The 20,565-nt window shown below is 42.9% G+C and overlaps 1 protein-coding gene across 1 annotated transcript in view; it reads right to left on the bottom strand.

Moving 5' to 3' along the window:
• Window positions 1-20,565, bottom strand: part of kif19 (kinesin family member 19) — a gene marked incomplete at both ends in the record, with an annotated part of 182,634 nt that overhangs the window by 6,571 nt on the left and 155,498 nt on the right. Inside the window, 4 exons of the mRNA XM_084330652.1 lie at window positions 9,552-9,675; window positions 14,491-14,596; window positions 17,383-17,546; window positions 18,073-18,197. Of these exons, the coding sequence (XP_084186778.1) occupies window positions 9,552-9,675; window positions 14,491-14,596; window positions 17,383-17,546; window positions 18,073-18,197 (519 nt within the window). The remainder of the gene's footprint in view (window positions 1-9,551; window positions 9,676-14,490; window positions 14,597-17,382; window positions 17,547-18,072; window positions 18,198-20,565) is intronic.

Consider the following 20,565-nt stretch of genomic DNA (forward strand, 5'->3'; position numbering starts at 1 on the left):
TAGAGGCAAGGGGGACACGCTTAGAGGCAAGGGGGACACGTTTAGAGGCAAGGGGGCCACGCTTTGAGTTGTAGGACGTTGAGATGCGCTGCTGCACTCGGCCTCTTGAATCAGGAAGACGTTGTGATGGTAATTTATTATATGTTACATCATTTGTACAGCTTATTGGACATGTTATAAATACATATTTCTCTGTACAAAGCTTTAACTAGTTTAACTAGTCAAGACACTAGTCAGACGGTGTTCTTAAAACAACTTAACTCATTCCCCGCCATCGACGAGTAAACTTGTTATTGGCCGCCAATCGTTGGACGCCAACAACGAGTATACACGTTATTTCTTTTATTTGCTATTTCCATTAATAAATCATCCAGGAAGGCTGTGGTGTCACGTTCCTAGGCCCGGTCCTGCCCTCCACCTAACAGTGGGCAGTGCCCTCCAACTAACATTGGCTCTCTGCCTAACAATGGTCGCCTACCTGGTCCTCTACCTCCCACTTGTGGCCAGACGAGCCAAAAAATACCAATTTCCTCTCTGTGCGTTCAGTAGAAAGCTATCCGGCTGCAAGCTAGCCTAGCTTTGTATAAATGGACACGGACCGCTAGCCTTGCTGTTGGCCAAAAACACCTCTCCTGTAGTTTTAAGCTAGGTTAGTGGTCCCTATCCGCTTCCATTGATTCATGTGCTAAGCTAGGCTAGCTTGCAGCCGGATTGAACACACATAAAGGAAATCTACTGTATCTTCTTGTCTGACTCTGGAGAAGAGTCCCATAATGTTGGCCTGTTCCTTTAATAAACAACATAGTGTCATAGATGCATATTAGGGGTGTAAATATTTGACCCAACTTCAATTCGATTACGATTCTTCAGGCAACGATTCAATGCATCATGAAATCTGTCCATTTGACCACGATTCGATTCAATTAGATGTGATTCGATACATTTTCTATCAGTTAATTCCCCAAATTTTTTTGAATACACAAATGTCCTTAGGCGCCTAAGGAAGTTCAAAGTGAGTCAGAAGATCCTCAAGAACTTCTACTCATGCACAATAGAGAGCATCCTGACTGGCAATATCACCTCCTGGTTTGGGAATAGCACTGCAGAAGACCGTAGCAGACTACAGAGAGTGGCCCGTTCAGCTGAACGCACAATTGGAGGGGGGCTTCCCACTCTCCAATAGGGGAGAACGGGGGACGTTGTCACACGGGTAGGTTGTCACATTCATTATATTTCACTACCAGAGGGTCCTGTCTCCCATACTTTGGTATTTAAATGTCCAGAATTAGGGTCAGAGTTCACCTACATTGTCATCTTTGGAGTGAAACAGCTAAATTTGAGGTGAGAGGACTTTTTGTGTTTTTCATGTCCATTTGTAAATATTCCGCTCCTCAGTATTTTTCTTCTAGGCTTTTACACAATTGGTTTATAATGAAACAATTATTACCCTTAAAAAGTGTGAAGGGATAGCTATAGTTTAGATTGTTCTTAGCTAGCTAACTAGTTGTTAGATGGCTGTTAGCCTTGATGCTATCAAGACATTCCAGTTGGGGTTGCTGCCCAGACCTGGAATATATAACCATCAAGTGTCGTCCTTTCTTCCTCCCGAGGGAGTTAACGGCGATCGTCCTGATCGGAGTGTATATTCCACCGCAAGCCAGTAACAACGTTGCGCTCTCCAGACTCCACGACGAGGTAAATAGAATACAAGCGGCGAACGTTAACGCCGCCATTTTAGTGCTGGGTGATTTCAATAGCGCCAATCTGAGAAAGGTATTACCTGACTTCTATCAGCATGTGACTTGCAACACCAGAGGCGGTAACATCCTAGATCACTGTTACACGCAATTTAAGGGTGGCTACAAGGCTCATTCTGATAGTGGCTTTGGTAAATCAGATCACGCGTCCATTTTCCTTTCACCAAAGTACAAACAGAGAATCAAAAGCACTCCTGTAGTCTCGCGAGAGGTGCAGAAATGGGATTTGACGTCAGAGGAGACGCTACAGGCTGCGTTTGACTGCACAGACTGGAACGTGTTCCGCGACACAGATAACATTAATGTCTACACGGAGACAGTGCTGGACTATGTTTGTACTTTGGTGGAAGAAACAATCCCCACTACCAAAATGAGTTTACCCAAATCAAAAACCCTGGGTAGACAAATCCGTCCGTGAAGCTCTGAGAGAGCGCACCAAAGCATACAACGACGGCCTAGTGGCAGGCAACATGAATGACCACAAGGTGGCGCGATACAACGTAAGGAGGACAGTGACAGAGGCCAAACGGCGCTACAGGGATAAAATTGAACTACAGTTTGAACAAGCTGACTCTAGAGCTATGTGGCAGGGGCTCAAAACGATGACAGACTACAAAGGCGCCTCCCTCAAACTGAACAGTGACATCTCCTTAGCAAATGACCTCAATACCTTCTATGCAAGGTTTGATGCTGGTAATAACAACACCAGCCCACAAGCCACGGCAATGGGGGGGGGGGGGGGGGTCTGCTGCTGATGGAGACTCAGTGTTCAGGGTAACAGAACATGAGGTGAGGCGGACCTTTAAAAAAGTGAATATCAGGAAGGCAGCAGGTCCGGACGGCATCCCCGGCCGCGTCCTAAAAGTCTGTGCCGACCAACTAGCCCCGGTATTCACTGACATATTTAACCTGTCCTTAGAACAGGCTGTCATCCCCACCTGCCTGAAGAAGTCCACTATTATCCCTGTACCCAAAAAATCCAAGCCTGCTTGCCTCAACGACTACCGCCCTGTAGCTCTCACCTCCATAGCCATGAAGTGCTTTGAGAAGCTAGTAAAGGGCTACATCTGCTCCTCCCTCCCCATCAACATGGACCCCCTGCAATTTGCATGCCGCCCCAACAGGTCCACGGAGGACGCCATAGCCCATGTGCTGCACACAGCAGCATCACACCTGGACAAGAGGCAGGGGAACTATGTGAGAATGCTATTCATCGACTACAGCTCGGCATTCAATACCATAGTCCCCTCCATACTCATAGCCAAGCTCAGGGACCTGGGCTTGAACTATGACCTCTGCCAGTGGGTCTTGGACTTCCTGACTGGCAGACCCCAGGTGGTGAGAGCAGGCAACTGCACCTCCTCATCCATCACCCTCAACATAGGGGCCCCCCAGGGCTGTGTTCTGAGTCCCCTCCTCTACTCCCTGTACACACACGACTGTGTGGCTCAGCGGAGTAGCAATACAATCATCAAATTTGCTGACGACACAGTGGTGGTGGGCCTGATCTCTGCCAACGACGAGAGGGCCTACCTGGAAGAGGTCAAGGTCCTGGCGGGATGGTGCCAGGATAACAGCCTCTCCCTGAACGTCAGCAAAACAAAGGAGATGATTGTGGACTTCAGGAGGTCGGGGGTCAAGGACTACAGCCCCCTCAGCATCGACGGGGCACCGGTTGAGAGAGTCAACAGCTTTAAGTACCTCGGAGCCTACATATCCGAGGACTTGACATGGACCACACACATTGACAGTGTTGTGAAGAAGGCACGACAACGCCTCTACTTCCTCAGGCGCCTAAGGAAGTTCCAAGTCAGTCAGAAGATCCTTAAGAACTTCTACTCATGTACAATAGAGAGCATCTTGACTGGCAACATCACCTCCTGGTTTGGGAATAGCACTGCACAAGACCGAAGCAGACTACAAAGAGTGACACGTTCAGCCGAACGCACAATTGGAGGGGGGCTCCCCACCCTCCAGAACATTTACAACAAGCGTTGCAAGGGCAAGGCTAAGAGAATCATTAAAGACTCCAGTCACCCGAACAACTGCCTCTTTGAACTGCTGCGGTCAGGCAAGCGATACCGGAGTCTCAAGGCGAGCACAGAAAGACTCAGAAGAAGCTTCTATCCCCAGGCCATCAGACTGCTAAACGAACAATGAACACTACACAACAACAACCACCAAACGCACATAGCACACACATCCACACGCACACACTCACTTTAAACAGACACACTGTAGCACCCACTCCACACACTTTATAGCACACACCCACTTTAAACAAACACACTGTAGCACCCACTCCCCACACTTTATATTTATTGATGAAGGATTGCACTACAACTCGTACACCTTACTGTAAATTGTACCTAAATTGTACCTCATCCCATTTCTGCTTTGCACTATATAGTACTGTACATTAGTACACTGCATAGTATTGTATATTATATGGTAACTCAGAACATTGTACATATGTCTATACCGAACACTGTGACCTCATTTTCTTCTTCTAAATTACATGCTATACTATGTTATTTGATACTATCTTGTCTAGCACAGTCTCTGGAGCGTAACAGTAAGAAGCATTTTGTATGAAAGTATTCTGTACTTCTGTATGACAACTATTAAAGAAACTTGAAACTTGAACTTGGGTTGGTCGTCACATTTTATTTGGGGTTGGTTGTCACATGTTGTGTAGGCTATTATTGTTAGGCCGATTTATTGTGTTCTTATTTTGTTATATAGGATGGCCTAAAGACGTGTTTCCTGTTTATGTTCATGTTAAGATGCATTAAGTTATGTATTTGTCAACTTGTCAATGCAATTAAACTTTCAAATTTAGTTCTGCCTTCTTGTCTTTTTTTTAAGATTTTTCCCATTAAAACACATGGTGTGACAACCAACCCCATAGTCTGTGACAACCATCCCCATGATGGGGTTGGTTGTCACAATGTGTCAGAGTGTCTTTGATAGGTGATTAACTCTTTGTTACAATACGTTGGAAAATGAGAGGGATACACAACTCAAGCCAACATCTTAAGCTTCAATTTAATGTAGGAATGACTATTGAAAGATGTTTTGATGATGAGCAATTCAGAGTAAAAAGTGTGACAACGTCCCCCGTTCTCCCCTACATTTACAGCAAGCCGATTGCGCTGTATGGGTAAGGCTAAGAGAATAATCAAAGACCCCAGCCACCCAAACAACTGCCTCTTTGAACTGCTGCGGTCAGGCAAGCGATACCGGAGTCTCATGGCAAGCACAGAGAGACTCAGAAGGAGCTTCTATCCCCAGGCCATCAGGATGCTCAATGAACAATGAACAATAACAGACCATCAAATACACCCACAACACACACATCCACACGCACACACTCACTTTAAATAAACAACACACTGTAGCACCCACTTACCCACTTTAGACACTAACACACACTTTATATTTATTGGCATCAATCCCATGCACCTCATTGCACCTCACCACCACAAGGTGGCACCACAAGCTAAGCTATACCTCACCATTCTACACTGTACTATATAGTAGCTGACTGTATAGACTGTACAGAAGTATAGACTGTACATATACTGTACATATGTATATTGAACATTTTTGTTTAGTTTACACTTGTTTACGTACTTGACTTTCTATTTTATACTTATATTATACTACTTTACACTATCTTGTTATTTTATCTAGCACACTCAGTAGCAAAACAGAAAGAAGCATTTCATGCAAAAGTATTTCTGTATGACAACTAATAAAGAAACTTGAAACTTGAACTTGATGTGGCTGGGGGAACTGATTCACTCAGCATGAATGGACTATAGGTCAATAATAGGATTGTAAATATTAGGCCTGTCAGTTTATTGCGTTAATTAGATTAATGAATTACACAGCAAATTATCGCGTTATGAAAATTAACTCAAAATTAATTACAAAAATAATATTTTTTTTTTAAATATATATATATTTTTATCTCATTCATTCCATAAGAACGTAGAATACACATTTACCGACTTTTCTTTATATGTCCATTTGCATGTTCTTGGTATCTGATTCTAGGGACATCTATGGATCTCAGGGAATGTATTCCCAGTGTCAGAAATACTGTGTCTGTTACTAGGCTTGAGTACATTGTAATGAACCAAATGAGAATATCAATTAAATTAGTTTTATCTTTGACTGTGAATAACACCATGCTCAAATTGACCAGACCTGAAAAATCGAAGCAAATTAATAGATGGAAGATGATTAAACAGAAGGTTTTGTAGATACAGTGTACAGTACTGAATTCTGCCATCCGGACACATGCAATTTGAAATATGATTATAGAATATAGAATATCAGGCATAAAATGGTTATGCGATTAAAATGTGATTAATTAGATTAATTAATTAATTACAAATCCTGTAATTAATTAGATACATTTTTGTAATCGCCTGACAGCACTAGTAAATATTTGACCCCACAACAATTCGATTAGATTACGATTCTTCAGGCAACGATTCAATGCATTATGAAATCTCTTCACCACGATTCAATTCGATGCGACCTTAGCATCGATGCATTGCAATGTATTGTTACATCCCTAATGCATAGCTGTCAACCCTACCGTTTTTCCCGGGATTCTCCTGTTTTTTCAACCTTCTTCACGCCCTGTTCACGGTTCACGTATTGGCACGTATTTTGTACTTATTAATTTTTACAAAATGGCTGCAATTCCCCTCCGTGACGACAGGTGGCAGCAGTGTAGATTAGAACGTTATCACAGGAAGTCAGACCGGGAGACGGTTGCGACCCGAAGAAGAATAAGAACAGCGAGCGGATTTGCTCAGAGCTCAGGGGAGAGACTGATGCACCGAGGGTGTCAAATCAACTTAGCCAGTGTCTCTTGATTGCCCACTCTGTGGCTTTTGTCTCTGGAACAAAGGGTTTGCAAATCTTCTGTGGATAAAACAATACAAAGTTACTGTATGTGATGCAGGAATGTGTAAATGTGTTGGTGAACAGCCGTTTGCTCTGCGCCTCCCCTGTCGTCCCCTAAGGATCACGCGTCCCCTCCTCCCATTCCTCCACGGAGAGCATGCCTTCACTGGCCCAATTTCCTGAATGCGATTTATAAATATAAATTGATCCGTTTTAAAAGTTGTCGTGAATTGTCATGGTATGACAAATACAGTTACTGGTAACTCGCAGGCATTGCAGAGATATTGAGGAAAAACACAAAATCGCATTGGCTTTTTTTCTATCTCACTTTTCTCTGTAGACACACACACTGTTCCAAAAATGATATTCCCACTGCTAAATTAATGACCATAGGTATTTTTTATAGCTTTAACGAGTTGTAGTATTAATATGTAGCCTACAGTGATGAAGGTATAAAGACACTATGGTAATACATTGATTGATTGCTAATTTTAACAGATTGCAGAATGGGCACAATACAGTATGGCACAATACACAATTGTTAAGGGGATGCAGACCAGAGAAGGACTTCTTCCCCCATTTTCAATTCATAACATTTACAGTAAAATCAAATACATTTACAGATTACAACCTTTATTTAATGGTTAATATTTTGATAAAATGTAATTTACTGTATTTTTATAGCATTTACACTTAAAGTAGGAACACAAAAGTAATCTGTAAAATAATACAGTGCATTTCCTGTATGGCTGGGTACATACAGGTTTTGACCAGCAGATGGCAAGCGACGAGGCAGCTCCATTGGGAGGGGGCGGGGCCGAGTGGGAGGGGGCGGGACCGAGGGGGCGGGGCCGGGGGAAGGGGTGGGGCTAAAATGTACACGTTTTGTCTCCTGCCTATGTTGACAGCTATGCCCTAATGCAGGGGTTCCCAAACTTTTCAGGCCGGGACGCGTGAATATTTTAGGCAACCAACTTGTGTTTAGCGTTTCTCTGATTGGCCACTACGCCCATGTGACCGCGGCAGCGCGAGAGAGCTGCAGCGCGGAAATAGGCTGTCTATTGCCTCGCGCTGCAGCGCGGAAATAGGCTGTCTATTGCCATTCTCTAAGACAAACTCTAACCTTAACCAGCTCCTTAACAGCGCCTAAACTTAACCCTTCTAACCTTAACCAACTCCGAAACAATGCCTAACCTTAACCATAACCATAACCAACTCCGAAACAATGTCTAACCTTAACCTTAACCATAACCAACTCCGAAAGAATATTGCCATTCTCTAAGACAAACTCTAACTTTAACCAGCTCCTTAACAGGGCCTAAACTTAACCCTTCTAACCTTAACCAACTCCGAAACAATGCCTAACCTTAACCTTAACCAACTCCGAAACAATGCTTAAAGTTAACATGCCTAAACTTAACCGGCGAAAGAATGCACGTTAAAAAAGAAAAAAAAAGAAAAAAAAAATTGAAGGGAATCTAACTTGTCACCAACAGACCGCAGGATCCACAGCAAGGCAGCGCTACCAATTGAGCTAGTTCTGGATGTTAAAAAAGGGGGGATTACTGCTACATAATGCTGCCGCGACAGAGCTCCGCGGCAGAGCGGAGCGTCGCCGCGGGGGCGTGGCTAGACGCAAGTTGGGCGTGGCTAGACACAAGTTGGTTGCCTTTAATATTTAGGCGGCCGGGACCCAGAAAATAAGGCGTCAGAGAGCCACGGCCCAATGCACATCGTCTGGCTTTTCTTTTCCTTTTTTTTTTGCCAGGCGACCGATTTAAATATCACTTCAATCCTATTAAGTTAGTTCAAGTTAGTTATTTATTTATATGTGCTATTTATGAGAGGGCTAACTTGTTGCAAAATAATAATGATAATAATAATAGCCTCATTAAAATACTATTGTTGCTTCGGTTGTTTTCAGCGTTTTTTTGTTTGTTTTTGATCCACCTTTTCTCCCATTTTCTATATTTTCTCCCATCCCAATTTCGTATCATCCAATTCAACCCTCCCCTGTCACGAACGCTGTTTCTTGCCTCCCACAAGCCGGCTGCAATGTGGACTAAGTCATACATAGCACAAGTCCCCTCCGGTACTTGAGGTAACAGCAGTCGCATCTTTTCACCTGCGCAGCTCGATCTCTCAGTGGCGAGGAGTAACGCGTGGGAGGCTCACGCTGCCCCCGACACTTCCTGATTCTACTGCGCAGGCGCACCAACCGACCTGTAGGAGTCGCTGTCCACAACGCCCGATCCCCACCCATCAGTTTCCCACCCCCTAATACGGCCAATGTGTATTAGTACGGACGACCAGCTAAACTGAAAGCAATGTGGAGCGCTGGGATCGAACAGGCGATCCCAGCGTCTCCGCATTCGTGGCGAGCGCCTTGCCCACTACGCCACGTAGCCGCCCGGTTGTTTTCAGCGTTTTATGTGCATAATCTGTTATTTAGTTTGAAATGTTCGTTGAAATAAGTAGATTTTTCGTTTTTGTTTATTTATTAAGTTAATATAAAACCATATAGTCACATTTTAGAATACAATAGAATAGAATTTTAGAATACAACTAGAAACACTGTCCTGGCCTGCTTCTAAGTTCAGTGGCCTGACAATTTTTTTTTTTTTCTTTTTTTTTTGAAAATCATCTCGCTGCCCTCCCGTGGCTGCTCGCGGCCCACCTTTGGGAACCACTGCCCTAATGCATTATACTTAAAGAATGAGCTAAAGTGGTCTAATTTGTCAACTCCATAATAGAGAAAGGTCCGCAGACTGAAATGCTCCCGTTCATTTTCTTTTACTCTACACACACAGACACGACACTGCAAAGAATGCACACGGTCAATCACACCAGCGTAAAAGCGCCTCGTACCTTTGCGTGTGAGGGGGATGTCGGCCCCGGTCTCACTGCTCTCTGGAGAGGAGTCCAGGTGGCTGCTGACACTGTGGCTGAGGAGACTGTAGCTCAGACGGCTCTCTGGGACCAGCGGCTGCAGCTAGAGACACCACAGACCACAGAGCATTAGATAAGATAAGATAAGATAAGATATTCCTTTATTGATCCCCTTGGGGAAATTCAGGCATCATAGCAGCATGGGGGAGGGGGGTACAGGTAGTAAAAAGCAGTGTAAACAATATAACAAATCAATATGCTTAACATAACATAATTAACTCTGGACATGTGCATAATGGTCAACAAGGTGCGAGATGAGGGTATGTATGCCCTCTCAGTTATATTTGCCCTACAATAAGTGGTTACAATATATAATCTAATCCAATAATCTAAATCTAATCTAATATATAGTCTGGAAAAAAAACGAAATGCTAAATATATGCAATATATAATCTAATAAACCAATTATCTAAATCTAATCTAATATATAATCTAAAAATGCTAAATATATGATCTGATGAAGTATACAGTATTCACATAAGGTGCGGTATTCATAAGGTAGTATATTGTCCTACAACACTTTTCAAATGTCACACCACCAACTGTGGTACACAAGCTAAACCATGACGATACAACAGTCTGAGCCGACTTTGACCAGGTCAGGCCAGGTTGTGAAAGGTGTCTGTCTCAGCCAGGGTCTGTCCGGCAGCATGGCTACATGAATAGAGCTCTGGACTCATGATCGGAAGATCACCAGTTCGAGCCCCGGTCAAGGCCGTTGTTGGAAAGTGGTGTTGTTGTCCAGCAGGGGGCACTCTGTCCTCTGGACTTGTCAGTAACAATGCCACTGTTATGGTGATAGGGACACCGTATAGCTGCGAGTGCAGTCCTTCGGATGAGACGCTAAACCGAGGTCCTGAATTCGGTCATTAAAGAATGCAGGACGTCTATCACAAAGAGTAGGGGGTTCCCCGACGTTCCTGGCCACATTCCCAATCAGGTCTCTGACATCAAGGCCACCTAATCATCCCTCCCCCCTTAATTGGCTAATATAAATCCCTGTCTCCTGAGCCGTTAAGCCATTGTGTAGTGTGACATGTGCCTGGTGCCAGTGTATGGCAGCCATTGAGCCTGCGTAGCCCAAGGTTGGGTGCTACCAGTTGAAGGAATCTATGTTTTTCAATGTGTATATAATGTATATATATCGGTGGGTGACAGCATCTGCTCAGACGGATCTATAGATCTTAAAAGTAGCCAGCAGAGAGTGTGTTGCAGCAGACTAACAGCAGCAGATGAGGATTCGGGCTGTGCTGTTTAACATCAACAGCTGATAAGCCACAGCATCAAGGTTACTCGATCTGGAGAAAGTGCATTATCAAGCCACAGGCAGGTTTGGTCAGAGAGAACTAGGGGGATAATATCAACATCGCCGTTGCTATAGTGATTTGGGTCAAAGAGCCGTTGTCAAAGACAGCGTGTCACGTAGTAACAAGAAGAGGGGGCGGGCCTGTTGTTATGGGGAGAATGTTATGGGGTGTGGGTTCCTTCCGGGGTGGGTTAGACTGAGCACAGACGAGCAGACGTGGATCAGAGACTTTCATCCCTCCCCACCCTCGCTGGGTGGGGGAAAGGAAATAGTGACACATCACCATTTAGCTTCGGCTAACAGGAAATGGTGGTTGGCTACGACGAGAGAGAGAACCATTGGATTGAAGAGAATTAAAACTGAACAATGACAATACAGAATGGGCTACATCGGGTACGGAGCTATGTTTATGAAAATAAACATGAGGATCTAAGGCAGGGGTCAGCAACCTTTTTGACATGGAGTGCCTGTTTGAAATATAGTTGTAACTAGTGTGCCTCAACAATATTCCATGCATCGTAATATTTTTTTCTCATAATCAGGTATTTTTTATGATAATTTTTACATTATTACATCATTATTGTTATTGTTATTATTAACAATATTATTATGATGGTTGTATCAACCCTAAATCTGAGTTGGGGGGGGGGAATGCAATGCAGACAAACAGCTGCATACAGTGCGACCATTTCACTCACATTTGCCCATTCATTTTTGGACACATCACACACCATCGGTGTGTGTACTGTACGTGTGCTGTCATAGCTCCACCTACAGGCCTAATGGAGAACACCAGGAGAACACCAGGATGTGAATGGAGGGTGAATGTGGGGTATATCGTGTAAATACGTTTTGATTGATCGCAAGACTACACTGTAAAAAGAAATATTATAACTGTGCATTAAGGTTTTCAGTTTTCAATCCATAATAAGTTAACAGAAAAATAAGTACACAACCACATTATTTCAACCTAATAAAACTATGTTTATTGTCATTGTTTTAAGAACACAAGTTGACTTGGTAATACTCACATTTTGAGTAAAAAAAATGACTTTTAACATGTGCAATGTTCAATGAAATAGAAAAATAAATAATAAAATGTGTTGATTAATCCCACTGGTCACAATGGTGACCGTAATAATGTTTTTGTTATAAGGCTCTGCAAATGTTACTGAATGATGTAGCAATGTATTTCCAGCCAAATTGAAATAATAAACAAATAAAGGGTCTCAATTAAATATGTGGTAGTAAAAAGAACCTGTGGGAGGATTTCAACAAGATAAATGCGAAAAGTTTTTTATTTTTATTTTTTATGCTGCCCCCTGTGCCTATGCACATGCCCCCGCGTGCCTATGCAGGCACGCGTGCCTAGGGTTGCCTACCCCTGATCTAAGGAAAGAGATCACGTTGCAGTGTCGTTTCTTATGACTAACGGATGTACTAACAGGAGTTGAAAGAAAACACAACGCATGACAGGGAGAGTCACGAAGGAGATGACGAGACGAGATTGGCTGATTACAGAAACATCTAACACAGTGGTGGTGAAGGAGGCCAATTCCACCCTACATTGTGGGGAGCGCTTTGAGTGTCTAGAAAAGCGCTATATAAATGTAATGATCATTCATTAATTCATTCAAAGACAATCAACCTCATCTATTGCTTTCTGTTTATGCATGTATATGTAAATAGCAAATAAACCATGAGGGTTCTTCACTGGCTGTTGGTATTTAGTTATGGCCCTTTCAGATAATGAGGCGATAAGGTCACTGCACAAACTGATGAATCCCCGGGCCTCCAGTAGAAAGGAAAGGCAACTAGGCCGACAGTCATTTAGATATAGAGGTGCAGTGGAGTGGAACAAACTACCACTCAATATCAAGGAAACCAAGAGTGCTGCAGTGTTCAAATCAAAGATAAGGGAGCAGCTGTTTAGCAACCTGCCACTGTAATGTTGGTGCGACTGTATTATGTGTTGAACCTCTGGTGAACGATGAGTAATAATGCACTTTATTGATGAAAATAATTATTGTTTTTAATGCACCAATGAACATGAATGATGCTTTTTATACATTAAAAAAAACTGAAACATGAATACTACTACGAATGCACTTTAGATTATGCACTAAGAATGCTCGATGCACTTCAGATGCCATTGTGCCACTTGCAACCAGTAACAACAGGGACAATGATGGAAATAAGTCCTGGGCCCTCATTTATCAATGGCGCGTACGCACAGATATGTGCGTAACCCGTGCGTACGATCATTTCTAAGCAAAGTGTGGGACTTATCAATTTGAACATGTGCTTAACTTTGTGCGTATATATATACGCACAGCTCTGACCATGCGTACCTGGCGCGCAGTGGTAGAATATGGAGACTGCAGACGGACGGCATTATGCTTTCATCAGTTTCATGCATTAGTTTCAACGTGGAAATAAGCTTTCATGCATTAGTTTGACTGACGTGTTCTGTATGACCCCCCGTCTAACCCTAACTAACCTTACTGTCATGCACTTGTCCTAATAAACTAACCTACACTGTAACACGCAACACTTTGATGAATATTGTTACTCAGCTGATAGAGTTGTACCCTTCCTGATGACCTGTCGTACAGAACTTGTAAGTCGCTTTGGATAAAAGCGTCAGCTAAATGACTAAATGTAAATGTAATTGTATTATATCTAATTTATATAGGCTACCTAATACCGACAACAAAATAGATTGTATGCCTCTACAAATCATATTATACCCGGTAGCCAATCGAACGAAACTAATAAAGGCATATTCCAGCATTGGTTATAATGACACACCAACGCCAAACAGTGGTTAACGGTCTTTATTAGTATTTTGAGCTGTCCAGGCAGAATTGCAGCAATGGTCTTAGGGAGTCATTGATATCTGACATCACCGTGTACAAGTCCGCCAGCCTGTCGCGTATTTATCCCATAACACGCGTTGTCTTCTTGGTTCGACAGCGCGTTGAATTAGTTGCTTAGACCTCCGTGAACAATCTCACTCTCAGTGAAGTTTCTCAGAGTTTGCTCGGGTTAGTCCATTATTTCACATCGCATGGGGGTGTTTCATGACCATATATGGATAATCATGCACGAGCATTGACGGTAGAACAAATGGTATTTATCAACACAGAGTGTGCGTAGGACCCGTGTACGCAGGTGTGATAAATCCCGATTTTTCTGTACGTACACACATTCTAAATGCTGGGCTTAAGAACGAAAATAGAACACTTTCTAAGAATTGTTGATAACTGAGGGCCCTGACTTTTCGTTTTATCCCTGACAAGGCAAATACAAATGTTGATCTGTCAATGTTGTTATGTTTGTTGTCAATAAAATCAAATCAAGTTGATACCGGGGCACCTTCCCAACACATTTCAAAACCAAATACACAATACCAGGTATGTTGAAACAATGGAATGTAGATGATGTTATTATTATCTATCGTTCTGCTCTTCTCCTGAAAACCTCTCGTCTCTGTGACATCTAGTCCGATGGGAGCTGAACCCAGCAGAGCGCGTCCTTCCTTCTCCTCACCTCTCTGTTGCCGTGTCCGTTTATGTGGATGGGAGGTGGCGTCATTACAACAGAGTTCTTCATCTGCCGCGCATGAGGACTGCTCTTAAACACCCTGTTATTGTCCCTGAGAGAGACAAAGAGAGAGAGAGAGAGAAAGAGAGAGACACAAAAGCAAGACCTTGTGTCAACGGAAAATCGATATGCTATCTAGTTGTGTTCTTAATTATTACTGCTGCTGACAAATTAAAGGTGCTACAGATAACATTCAGCCACTAGGTGTCGCACTAGAGCACCAGCGTGTCATTTATCCAATCAGGTGCCTGCCACTGGAAATGGAAATATGCACGCAACATGTAAACAACATTCATTTTGGACCCGCCAACACTTGTTAAATGATCAATCAATAATAATTTTTTGGAGGGAGGCACTTTTTCTTTTTTATATATATATATATAAATGATTACATACAAATGTTAACTATGGAACCTTAAGTCCCCCCCCCCCCCAAATTGTATTTTCTGACTGATTTGAATGGTACACTGTGTTTTGAGTGTATTTCACACATGAGACTTAATCTGCACATGAAGGGCCATGTACATTTTCATTTTCACACAAAAAAAGGCATGTATGCAATGTAAAAGGCACACTGCATTATCTGTGAGTGTACAAGGACTGTTAGAACGAATTGCAATATTCCAATTTGAAAGGGAAAAAAATTAACAAGATGACTGACTGTACTGAATTTGAGGGTACTACTGTATGTGAGTGTCTAGAGGAATATGTGACTATATATTATTTTCTTTGATCAAATTCTTCTTTTCTTTCACATAAAACATGACAAAACACAATACAGTAATAATAATAATAATAATAAACTGGACTTCACAGGACAATAATAGTAATAATAATAATATGGGACTATATTATATAACTATATATAACTATTTTTATTGTATTGCAAATATAACTGATAGGGCATACAGACCCTCATGTGAGGTTTGGTTTGTTCCCCGCCACACGCTCTCCTGAGGTACGGTGCTGATTGGTGCATTCCCCGCCACACGCTTTTTGAGCGATTGCCACTTTCATCACGCAGCTGTCATAGTTTGTGATTAGCGCCCCAGAGGGCTTTATATACCTGGACATTCCTTCTATCGTTGTCGGGTCGTTCTGGAATACAACTGCATTTGCCTGCTTTTTCCCTGTTGCTGTTCCTGGTCTACTTTCTCTCCAGGACCTTTCTGTGGAGAACCGCTGTTGAGAACCTTGTTCCCCGTTTGGAGCTGCGCCTTGTTTTCCCGCTTTACGCGTTGCGCTTTGGTGAGTGGAACCAAACCCCTCTGGATTATTCTGATTGTGTGTTTTAGAAGAGACACTGAAGATTTCGTTACCCCTCTGGATTATTCTGATTGTGTGTTTTAGAAGAGACACTGAAGATTTCGTTACCCCTCTGGATTATTCTGATTGTGTGTTTTAGAAGAGACACTGAAGATTTCGTTTTGTTTGCACTGACTCAGCTAATTGTGTGTTGTGGGGAACACTGAAGACTGTCACTGTCAATTGGTTCTGGACACAGCTAAGGGAGGAGGGAACCACACTGCCTCTGTGTTTCGTTGGACTGTTTCTGATACCTCTCTCTCTCTCCGTTTTCCACCTTGAGTAAAAGCTGGGAGTATCTGCAGAGCCGCTACAACGTCACATGCCATTTCCCCACCGCTATCACCAGGAGGATTCTGCAGAGCCGCAGATGACTCTGCCGAAGGCAGTCTCCCTGTTTGTTTGATAATTGTACTTTACCCTTTTTTTGACTCTGTAAATAAATACGCCCTAGTATTTGGCTAACTCTGAACTACCTGTCTGTGCCGTTGCGTTTGAGGTCGGTTACAAACCATAACACCTCATCTGCACTTGATTTACACTGCCTACTTGCTCATATGCGCATACTCTTAATTTAATTATTAATTAATACTGTTAATTATATTGGTATACTGCTATATTGTTTACACTGCCTATTTATATTTTTACTTTTCTACTGTACTATAATTTTAAACCTGTATCATGTCTTCTACTATTACCATGTACCTGTACCTCGCCTCCCCCCTCCCCCATGCTGCTATGATGCCTGAATTTCCCCAAGGGGATCAATAAAGTATATACTTTATGTAATACATATTATATAATACCCAAAGCCGTGTTGGATGGAGAAAAGTCGTAGATGGCCTATGCTCCATTGGGAGCGATGGGCCTAAGTATGTAAGTATGTAATACATACATGTATTACTTCATGTAATACATACATCCATCCAAATGGAATATGACTGTGATATTTTGAGCTCTGAGCCTTGACATTTAGCCGTTATCTTATTTTCATACCAGTGTACGTTTCCCAATGCTTTTTCTTTTGTTGTTGTTGTTCTTAGCTCTATTTTATTTAACTTTTTTTTTAAATGCATGTACAACACAATGTACATATGTGTTTTATTACACGTATATATACATACATACCAACTATTCGCCTGTTTTATTCTCCACCCATCGATCATCGATAGCTATTATAACACTATTATCACCGACATCCACGTTGGGGGATCCCCTTTGAACAGCCCATCTGAGGTTTCTCTCCTCCACATCGCCAAATTTTTTCTATTGCTAGGTTTTTAGTGAGTTGTGCATATTTGGATTTTATGGTGTTTTCTTGTTCTGGATTTCTTGTGATGTTTCTTCTTGACTTGTTTAAAGAAGACTTGTAAAGCCCATGGGGGCATAACCTTGTGATTTCAGGCTTTACAAATACATTTGATTTGATTTGAATAAAGGAATATCTTATCTTATCTTATCTTATATCTTAGATGTATTCCAGAGACCTTGTGCAACGCGACAGTAAAGTAACCTAACCTAACCATCTCTTACCCCTCGGGCTCAGGCAGGATGGGAGGCAGGGTGTGTCTGCGGACTTTGGCCCGTCCTCGTCGGGTGTCGGAGCCCATGGTGCGTACACTCTCCTGGTCCGAGTCCAGGTCCTGCAAGGGGTCACGACACCGGCTAGGCAAGGTGATCTTGGGCAGGGAACTCTCCTAAGGAGTGTTTCAGGGTTAGTACAGTCATTGACAGGAAATAAACAGGGGCCAAAGCTGTTCCCATAGCAACGGAATAGTACCAGAATACTGCTGAAAAGGTCTATACTGTAGTTTAGTTTTTTTAACGTGTGTTGAATAAATGGTGTATTTATAACAACATTCACATCACATTAGCCATGACTTAATGGAGGGCCCCAGTAAAAAAAAATCCTAAAATATGTTACATGATCAACCCGTGTAATCAGGTCAGGTGCTTAACTGTTTAAGCCATTTACAATTGTTTTTCGATCATCAACACTCAACATTATCCCTATTACATCTAATCAAAGAAGGTTAATGGTGGCTATGCCGTTGTTGGTACTGAAACGAAATACTGTTTAATGCAAACACCAGTGTTAAGAACAGCAAATGCCAAAGCATTCATGCACCGGGTATAGCTAGAATCACTATTGTGTTACATCGGTAGGCGATAGACGGCGGCAAAATAGATATTTATTTCTATGAAAATGTCTGTGATTATTACTTTAACTGTGTGTCCCGTGGTGACCTTGTCCAGGGCCATGGCTCGGTCTAGGCCCCTCTCGTCCTGCTCTCTCATGTACATGTCGTACAGCTCCTGGAGGGGGGGGGGCACCAAGAGACTGTGGTCTGGGACATACACATGGACACGCGCACACACACACACACACACACGCGCACACACACACACACACATACACACACGCGCGCGCACACACACGCGTGCGCACACACACACGCGCACATGCACACGCACGCACACACACACACAGAAACACTTGGTTACAATACAGTACATAATTACAAAACAAATCAAATCAAAGTATACATGTTCAGTAGTGACGCTTCAATCATTAACAATATAAATACCAGTGTCATTAAACGTTGCTTCCAGCTCTCCCTCAATGAAAATGGACCATGAGGTAATTAATAATAATTATTTAATAATTAATTAATAGGGGCGATAGTGGCTCGGGAGGTAGAGCAGCCGTCTGGTAATCCGGAGGTTCCCGGTTCGATTACCGCTCCTCCCGGGCTGCGTGTCGAAGTGTCCTTGAGCAAGACACTTAAAGCCCAACCTCCAGGTTAAACCCTACTGATCAATTATGGGTAGTTTACATCATTGGTATATAATTTCATTATTTATTTTTTTCCATTTGACACCGGAAATGCCACTCTGAAAGAGTTAAAAAGGTCCATGCACAAATAACATGCACGCGCAAATCAAAAAAGCTTATCAAACGCCGACGTCACTACAGGTGCATATTAATGAGCCGAATCTAAAAGCTTATCAGACGCTAGCACGGCCGTGACGTCACTTCAGGAAATGCCTTGCCCGTCCGGGTCATAGTACTAGATCAATGGTGGCCCACTCGGTGCATCACAGTTAGTAGCCTATAGCTCCGCCGTCCCTGCTACAGTCGGGACCACTACACTGACGTTAGCCTATGGTTCTCTCCTCTTTGTGTGCCCCCGTCCTCGTGGGTGTCCTGCGGAGGAGCTTGTGGACGTGACAACAGTTAGTTAGCTCATAGCTATCGTGTACCACTAGCCTTTACGGGCTCGAGCATGGCTACAGGCTGCCACCATTGTCGCCGTTGTCGCGTCCATGGGCCCCCCGGCAGGGTACCCGTGGGGACGGGGTGTACAGAGAGGAGAGAACCATTTTGGGTCGGCCGTTCATGCCGGCCAGCGAGCCGGATGTCGGGATATGTTGTTAGCACAATAGCTACCAAGCTAAGCTATGTTAGCTACTAACGTTATAAAAACAACATATGTGTACAACGACACAATGATTTACATTATTACAAATATGGTAACGTGGTTGTGGCTTTTACAAATAGTGGTTAGCTTTAGAGATGGGTGGCTATAATCACGGAGCAATAGTGTTAGGTGAAACAGATACATTTTCATTCGGCTAGTAGTAGCAAGCATATATCTATGGTAGCAAGGCTCTCTGCCTGCAGTGCCTGCCACTAGCTGTGTGTGACTCTCAGCGCCCCCTGGTGAGCCCCCTGGTGCCCTGCACCTGTTGTGACGAGATCATTTCGATTACACACGCACGTTATGAACCATTGATTAAAATATCCACGTGCGTGGTGATTGTGTTGGGCAGACAAAATGTTTGATAAAAACGCTAAAACTGGGTCAATTTCAATACTTTTTTTTTCCTTCTTCATGAAACTCACCGTTGGCCTAGTCCACATTGTTTATTGAACAAAAATACAACGTGAAGGTTGGCCTTTAACCCCTAACTGCTTCCGATGAGCAGGTTGGCACCTTGCATGGTCGCCTCCGCCGTGAATGTGAGTGAATGGGTAAATGTGAGGAACAAATTGTAAGGCGCTTTGGATAAAAGCTGCTATATAATGTATGTTATCAGTTACTAGTTACTTTGAAGAAAAATATTTTGCATAGAAAACGTGACAAAAATGTATGAAGCATTTGAAGCCTGTCAACTTCAAGAGGACGTAATCAGAGCAGCATAACTGGACCACATACCACTTTAACATCACCTTTAATCAGAGCAGCAAACCATATTAGATCAAATATTGGTGTCTGACAAAGCTAAGGTGGCAAGCTCTGGAGTGTTTGTTTGTTGGCGATCATTATGGTATATACTGCACAAGGAAAGTTCAGAGGATCACCTATGATGGCCATAATACTGTCAGGATTAGATCAATGAAGAACTACAGCAGAGATATTCACTGATTATATATATATATATATATATAAAGATTGGTCACAGGTGTTGTTATGCAATAAGGTAGACAAAGCATGGTCATATTTTTTTTTTCTTTATATATATATTTTTTTAGCGTTTATCGCTTTATTCTACTGGCCAGTCCAGTAGAGAGAGAGAGAGGAGGAATGGGAGACAGAGTGGGGGGAAGACATTCGGCAAATAACGACGCGTTCGGGAATCTAACCCGGGTCGGCCGTGCCGCGGCTGAGCGTGCTATGTGGTTCGCCACTGGGGCGCCCCTCATGGTCATAT

This window comes from Notolepis coatsorum, assembly GCF_963971535.1.
Source record: "Notolepis coatsorum genome assembly, chromosome: 15".
Taxonomy (NCBI): Eukaryota; Metazoa; Chordata; class Actinopteri; order Aulopiformes; family Paralepididae; genus Notolepis; species Notolepis coatsorum.